This window comes from Mus caroli, chromosome 11, assembly GCF_900094665.2.
Source record: "Mus caroli chromosome 11, CAROLI_EIJ_v1.1, whole genome shotgun sequence".
Taxonomy (NCBI): domain Eukaryota; kingdom Metazoa; phylum Chordata; class Mammalia; order Rodentia; family Muridae; genus Mus; species Mus caroli.
Window position 1 is genome coordinate 77,959,274 of NC_034580.1, and position 7,777 is coordinate 77,967,050.

A 7,777-nucleotide genomic window follows, 5' to 3' on the forward strand; every position below is an offset into this window, starting at 1 on the left:
AAGTAGTAGTGACAAGCAGAGAAAGAGTTATTCAGTGTGGCCTCATCGGGAAGAGGATCAAACAAGGAGGCCCAGTGACCCACAAGTCCTTCTAGGCACTGATGTCAAACTTAGAGTTAAACAGAGGCTGAGGGTGTGCAGAATTAAGTACTCCTGATCAAGGTGTAGTCTTGCTAGTAAGTTGGCCCATTGCTGTCTGGGTTCTGTCTGTCCTGGAAGATGCTCTGACAAGTTGTCAGAGCTGTGGGAAAGCTCTTCCAGAGAGTCAGTTCCTCCTCTGGCTGCCACCAGCCTCTCTCCTTTTCCCCGTGTGAGATTCCCCCAAGTAGTTTCCAAGCCCACTGTCTCAACTGACACTCCAAAGGGAGGGCACTGTCTAGAGAATTTTTGTTTCTGTTACGGTGATTGAAATCTGAGGGAAAAGTGCAAAAAGAAACTTCCAAGCCACTTCTGTTTTTCTGTTCCCCCAACAGAAAATCGAGACTTGATTGAAGGTCTAAGCTTCCTGAGAAGAGCCCTATCTACTGGGACAGGAAAAGAGTCAGGGCACTCTTGGACCTCAGTGTAGGTGCTCTGCAGGATAGGCTCTTCCATCATTAACTATGCTATGTGTTGTTCATTTAAACAGATGTTGATAAAACGTCAATTTCCTCTCACGACCGAGCTCGTTTTATTCCACTTTATCAAATGGCAAACGTTGTAAGGAGCGTTGTAAGCATGTCTATGAAGAGTTTACTTTTAACTCACTGTCAGGAAAGGTTAAAGAGGCCTAGAGAGGTAGCTCAAATCTGAGTTTCATCTCTACAAACCCCGTGTTTGTAATCCCAGTGCCTGGAAGGCACAGAGGAAGCACTGGGTGCTTGCTGGCCCACCATCTTGGCCTATTTGGTGAGTTCAATGAAAGAACCTGTCTCAAAACGAGGCAGAAGGTGTTTACAGAAGGGTAGATGAACTGTCCTCTGGCTTTCTTGTATAAACATGCATGTGCATGTATAGCTGTACATGTGTGTGTACCTGCACACACATGGACACATATGGAGAGTGAGAAATGTATCTTTGCTTAAAAGGGAATATTATAAATCAGTTATCTGGATTTCAAAGAGGAAATGTAAAAAGGCTGATCAGGCTCTATGCTTCTGGCTGCTATGAAAGGGTGTGGTCACCAGGTCCCAGTCCCCGTGCCTTCTCCACCCCCTCCCCCCATGAGTCACAAGGCTACAGAATCCAACATGAATCTCTCTGTGACATCCTTGGGCTTTTCTGGACTTACTGACTGCAGCCTCCAACTGCGTTGACTGCAGGAGAAGGGAAAATGCTGGCAGCTGAGTCTCTAACTAATAGAGGGATTATTAATGGCTTTAAATCTCTTTAACAGCACCCCTCCCCCTTTCCGCTTCCTTTAGCTTGCTTCTTTAGTCTGTTGGGGAGGAGGGAACCTGATTTGTTCCCCCAGCTCCAGGGGTTCTGGGGGTATCCATGCCTGAGTTGTAAAGAGTTAAGAGAAATTTGTACTCGCCAGAACATTAAGAAGCGCAAAGACGGGCAGGAGAGGCGACAGTTGGCTCCAGAACTGGAGGAATGCTTAGGAGTTCCACGTGTCACAGGGTCGGGAAATCTAGGCTGGAGTTAGCCCCCTGGGAGCTCAGTCCTTTTCCGCCTCCACCCTCACCCCCAGTTGCAGCATATCCTGCTCTGGATCCTTTCGAACTACCCTGTCCCCCCCTTCATCCCCCAAGCAGCAGCTTGTTCTGCAGGAAACCGCGCCTGGAGGGTAAAGGTAGAGGAAAGCGGGGCGGGGGTGGGACGCGGGGGATATCAACAATCTCGAACGTTTGGGGAAGTGGAGATAAAGGAGGGCTTTAATTTTCTGCCTCTTGTTCTTCCCGGTACCTCCACCGACCCACCATCCTGAAGATCGCTGTCCTTGGTAAGCTGAAGATCTTGCTGTGAGGATTCCAGCAGAAACCAGGGAAACTGAGGGACTTTCAGGCACTGAGGAGAGGGACCCTGGAGTAGTGGAGTCTGAAGGGTCCTGTGAAGGGTCAAGTAGGGTCGGGGAGGTTTGGGGGACATGGGATTGTGCCAGGTTTCCTTCCCTGAGTGGCCGTAAGAACTATTAACGCCCCTTCAAAGTGAAAAAGAAAAAGAAAAAGAAAAAAAAAAAAGCTCTCCTCTTTCTTAAAGTTAACCGAAGTTACTGGAAGCACTGGGGTTTCCTGGTCCATGGAACAGGACTGCTTTCTGCAGAGTGCCCCGCCCCGTGCGATGTCACTGCGCTCAGCTGATTTAAGGACCACAGGGTAGAGGTCTCCACTCTGGACCCAGGACATCAGCTCTGACTCCAGGAGACGGGGCGCCCTGCGGGCTGCGGAGGACAGACTCCAGCGGGTAACGGGTCCTTCATAGTCTTTTGCACAAGTTTTATCAGATCCAGGGTCATCAGGTTCCCCTGCGAGGTTGTGGGGAGGCAGGGTGCCGCGCCTGAATTCCAGAGTTCGCTTCCCATAACCTGTGGTAACATCCAAGGATAGCCGGCTGGGAAGCATCTAGGGTCCATAGGCTTGGGCGGCAGAGGGCCGGAGGTGTTGAAGGCTTGGGAAGGGAAGTCCCGGGGAAGGTGGCCGAGTGAGGAGAGGGACCTATCCCGGGGAGGAGACGCGAAGTGTCTATCACCAGAGTCACCTTTAAACCTCTGGCTTGGTGCCTATAGAGCCCAGTGTCCGTAATAACTGATAACGCGGTTAACAACAATTCAGTGGGCAGTCCAAAGAAGCAGGTCTGCAAAGCGTGATTCCGTGACTTTGTTTCCCTTTAAACAGGGTGGTTCTGAAAGCAGAAGTGACAGGGGAAGTGATCAGAGAGATGAAAGCATTTGGTGGTAGCTCCTCAGGTCCTAGGGTTGGGGTGAGGTGGTTGTTGGTGGTTCAGAGGCAAAGCCCTAAGAGGAAGTGGGTGTACTGTTCTCTAAAGCTGAGTTTGTCGTGCCTGGGAAATAGAAACTGATCCCTAATGTGTGTGTGTGTGTGTGCGTGTGTATGTGTGGTGGGGGGAAGTGGGAGAGGGGAATAGGCAGGAACGGAGGGTTTCTGTGTCTGAACCTATACCAGAGCAGTGACTTTAGTGCCACAGCACGCTGAACCAGATGATGGAAGGGTTTAAATGCCAGAAGACATTTAAAATTTAAATGCCAGAAGACATTTAAAATTTAAATGCCGCTATCTTTGTGAAAGTGAAAGAAGAGACTGACATGGCTGTGGACTTTCGAGATGGGATAGGAGTTCTGCCAATCAGAAAGCAGAACTCCATTTCTGAATTATTGACATAGCAGGAGGACTTTCAGGAGTCGCCGCTGGACCCAAAAGGCAGTCTCTACGTTCTAATGTCTTTGTCGGTGAAAATATGAAACAAAACGAAAAACTACTCTCAAACTTCTCGAGGGTATTACTTCCTGCTCTTATGTAACTGCAAGGGAGGAGAGGAGGTGTCTTTTAAATTGTGCACAGTTTGTAAAGCCTACTGTTCTCCTCAGCACACAGTAGGTTTTCACTGAGAGGGCACTTGGTGGATCTAAGAAGTCTAGATTTATAACAAGCAAGGGAGAAGGAAAACAAAGATTAGAGGCATCTAAAAGTCTTTTTTTTTTAATATAATTTTTTTAAAAGATTTATTTATTTATTATATGTAAGTACACTGTAGCTGTCTTCAGACACTCCAGAAGAGGGAGTCAGATCTTGTTACGGATGGTTGTGAGCCACCATGTGGTTGCTGGGATTTGAACTCCTGACCTTTGGAAGAGCAGTCGGGTGCTCTTACCCACTGAGCCATCTCACCAGCCCCCCTAAAAGTCTTAAAATGCCAGGTGAGACCACACCCGTTAGTCCCAGCACTGGAAAGACAGTCGCAGGTGGATCTTCAGAAGTTCAAGACCAACCTGGTCTACATAGTGAGTTCTAGGTCACCCAGGGCTGCACAGTAAGACTTTTTCTTTAAAAAAGTCTCAAAGTGCAGACTTAGAGCCATTGGTTTTTATCATAGATTTTGTTTCTACAGAAAAACAAAAACAAAAAAACCAAAAAACAACCAGCAGATGGTTGTTTCCGGCAGTGTTGGGGTGAAAACTCAGGGTCTCCTACTTGCAAGGAATGTTCTTTGGTTGGTGGTTGAGACTCTGAGAACCTCCAAGGGTCCAGGTTAGTTGACTCTGTTGGTTTTTCTATAGAGTTCCTATCCTCTTAGGGGCTTCAATCCAAGAAGGGAAATTCTTATAGCCCACTGTATTGAGTTTTTCTTTTCTATTTTTTAAAAAGCTCTATTTGTTTGGGGCTAGAGAGGTGGCAATTAAGAGCACTGCTTATGATTGCAGAAGACTTGAGTTGATTCCTAGCTCTCCCAAGGCAGCTCACAGCCATCAGTAATTTCAGCTTTAGGGAATCTAACTCACTCTCTGGCCTGCACAGACACCAGGCACACACATGCATACATGTGGACAGAACACCCAGATACATAGATTAAAAATAAATGAAGTTTTAAAAGGATGTCATTATTTTCTTTTATGTATCTTGGTGTTTAGCGTACATGTATGTCTGTTGACTGTATGCATGCTGTGCCCTTGGAAGCCAGAAGAGGGTTTCAGATTCCAAGTTACAGACAGTTGTTATCCACCACGTGGGACTGGGATTTGAACTCAGGTCCTGTGGAAGAACAGCCAGTGTTCTTTCACTGAGCCATCTCTCCATCCCTTTCTTTCCTATATTATTCATTTAATGCCATGTATATGAAATGTCTGCCTAACCCAAGGGAAAATGTTGAGAAAGAGACAGAGAATATGAATCTGACCACACACTCTGTAGCAACCAAATCATAACCCCTGATTATTTAAAACTTGATTGGCTAATAACTGGCAGCTTCTCTGATTTCACCTCTATTTCCTACTCAGGAAGCCAAATATGTTCTCTAAATTAATCACGAAGGATGCTCCATTTCTAGCAGGTTGCCTGTTTCCCCAGTAACAACAATCTCAGTCAGATCACACCCAAGCTTATTTCAACTCTCCTTCCTGTGAGATCCAGCCAATGAAAATGATGGTGGTCGACTCTCTAGTTATAGTTAGCTCAGAATCAGTATCATGCTCTCAAGTGAGCGCTCTTAATAATACCCACAGTTTCCTGGAGGTTCCAGCAAGACACCATCTCACCACTTGCTGCTCTAGAGCTCAGCCTTTGGCCAGGTGAGTACCCATCACGCACGCCTCTTGTGCTTTGCAGATGGGGGCTTGTTGGTTCTGCACTGATGTGGTGAGCTGCGGCTCAGATCTCTTGTATGAAGTTCTCAGCTACTTGCTTTCAGTTTGAGTTTTGTTAATGATTCTCACTTGAGGGCGGAGTCCTGGGTGGAGTCAGCCTATTCCTTTTTATCTCCTTCTCTCTTTCCTGTGCCCTATTAACCATAACAATGAGAGTTGCTGGGGAGAATTGGCCCTACAGACCAGCAACTTTGCAATTCTCCCTGAACTGGTGTCCGTTTAGACCAAGAATCTTAGGTCACTAATAAAACCAGATATGGTTCTCCATCTATCTTGAGTTTTTGTCATGAGATTCTAGCTTTGATCCAAAAAGTCATCTCTCTGGTTTGCAGCCAACCTCATGAGGGGACACAGATGGTTGGGTCTGGGTTCAAAGGTTGGTGACATGAGATGCAGGTGTGGAGATGGCTTTCACTCTTCCTGTTGATTGATAGCTCTTCAGGGTGTTCTATGTCTAAATACTCTACTCATCTAGAAAAAAACCAAACTTGCTTCTTAGAGGTATGCTACCAAATCACACACCTTCCTAAATGCTGAAAGTCTGCATTAAACTGCCATTCCTATTGTTCCAAATAGTCACTAATTTTGTTCATGAAATTCTGCCAGACATAGCTGCAGGAATTCTGTCTTTGCCTTCCTAACCAGATTTGTATTGCATCAATATTCTAAGCATGTGTGTGTGTGTGTGTGCATATGTGTGTCTACATGTGTATGTGTGCATGTGCATATACAACTTTCTTTTTGACACAAATAGAAACCACCTGGATCAGAGGGTTCAAAAATCATCTTTTCCATAGTAACAACGATAAATTACTAATAAAATCACATTGGACTAAAAAAAAAAAAAATCTTAGAAATTTCCTAGTCTTGATCAGTGGAGAGAAATAAAAATGAAGCAAGATGACAAACACCAGTGTACTACACAGATTGCTTTTGACCAAGGAAGCTTCCTTCTTGGGGTCTACAAGTACTATTAGAAAATTTCCCAGGTTTTACAGATGACCTGAGAGACTTTGCCACTCAGAGAACTTGACCAAAATAGTCCCCCAAAACTACAGCTCTGATAAGATGGCTCAGTGTGTAGAAGTGCTTGCACGTAGGCCTGATGACCTGAGTTCCATCCCAAATCCCACAAGGTGGGAGAGAACTGACTTCTGACCTCCTTGTGCATGCTGTGGTACTGGCCAGTACATGGGCACAACACATTTTAAAAAGCAAGCAAACTCAAACGAGCAGTTCCCTGTGGCCGTCCCACAGACTTAGCCTCTTTCATGAAGCTGGCCTCAAGCTATGTGGGATAAAGGGTCAACTTCAGAAAGGAGTCCTTAAAACTTCATTTCCCACCTGCGCCTTCTTGTTCTAGTCTAATGGTTCTATCTTTCTGGGTTTCAGGAAAAGATTTCAGCTAAAGGCGGAGAAGATGAGTTTCCTGAAGGATTTGGAACTGAACTTTGCGGAATGTATACAAGATGGAGGAAAAGCGACCCTTGGGGTTAGGCAAAGGGTGGAAATGGACGCCACACATCGCATGAAACAGAACGAAACCATCTCGCAAGCTGTGTGCGCTCTGCTGAATTCCGGCGGCGGAGTGGTCAGGGTTGAGATTGAGAACGGAGACTATAATTTTGAGAGGGATGGAGTTGGCCTGAATCTGCCACCATTGTTCAGAAACCATTTAGACGAGATGCTGCATGGAAAGCTCTTTTTAATATATGTGAGTTCGTGGGACGTGGCAGCCTCGCACGTGCGGCTCGCTACCTTGTGTTCCAATTTGTACCACAGATGTGGAACATTAACTGAGGTCATGGATCCTGAAGAAGCCCTGGAATTCCTTAGAAGGGTCCAGGATCCTAGGATTCCTGGTGACTCTGACTCGCTAAATCTACAGGAAGCTCCTGTTGGTGACGATCAGATGATCTTAGCTTCTGCTTTGTTTCATAGCCCGCAGCTCCAGTACCTGGAAAAACTCAACTTCAAAGAGTCCTCACACGTTGAATTTCAAATGTTCTCGGCAGACCTTTCACAGGGCATTAGAGAGAGACTTCCCAAGTGTGTTTCTGCACTTGCCAATTCTGAAGGGGGCTATGTGTTTTTTGGTGTGCATGATAAGGAACGTCAAGTCATTGGATGTGAAAAGGAAAAGATAAATTGTACCAACTTGAAATCTACTATTGATGCCTGTATCAGGAAGATGCCCGTCTACCACTTCTGTGGACAAAACTACAAAGTGCAATATGACCTTAAATTCCTTGAAGTGTATGATAAGGAGGCCCTTCATGGGTATGTCTGTGCAATCAAGGTAGAACGATTCTGCTGTGCAGCATTTGCCAAAGCGCCCGATTCCTGGGAGATAAAGGACAATAATAAGAAGCCACTAACTGCGAATGACTGGGCCTTTCGGATGATAGAAACCAACCCAGGTCAGGGAACAAGACGGAAATGTTGCTGGGGGTGGGGTGAGGCTGGGGGGGGGGG

General features: G+C 46.1%; 1 protein-coding gene across 5 annotated transcripts in view; it reads left to right on the plus strand.

The window, feature by feature from the left end:
- Positions 1-1,700: 1,700 nt before the first annotated feature.
- The window catches only part of Slfn5 (schlafen family member 5), a 12,159-nt gene continuing 6,082 nt past the window's right edge, over positions 1,701-7,777 (plus strand). The window contains exons 1-5 of one of the 5 annotated variants that reach the window (XM_029483305.1): positions 1,726-1,777; positions 1,915-1,927; positions 2,185-2,388; positions 5,162-5,227; positions 6,695-7,722. In XM_029483305.1, the coding sequence (XP_029339165.1) occupies positions 6,723-7,722 (1,000 nt within the window). In that variant the 5' untranslated portion in view covers positions 1,726-1,777; positions 1,915-1,927; positions 2,185-2,388; positions 5,162-5,227; positions 6,695-6,722. Of the gene's footprint in view, positions 1,778-1,841; positions 1,928-2,184; positions 2,389-5,161; positions 5,228-6,694; positions 7,723-7,777 lie in introns of those variants that run through there. The other 4 variants (XM_029483306.1, XM_021176903.2, XM_021176902.2 and 1 more) reach the window with 4 other exon arrangements.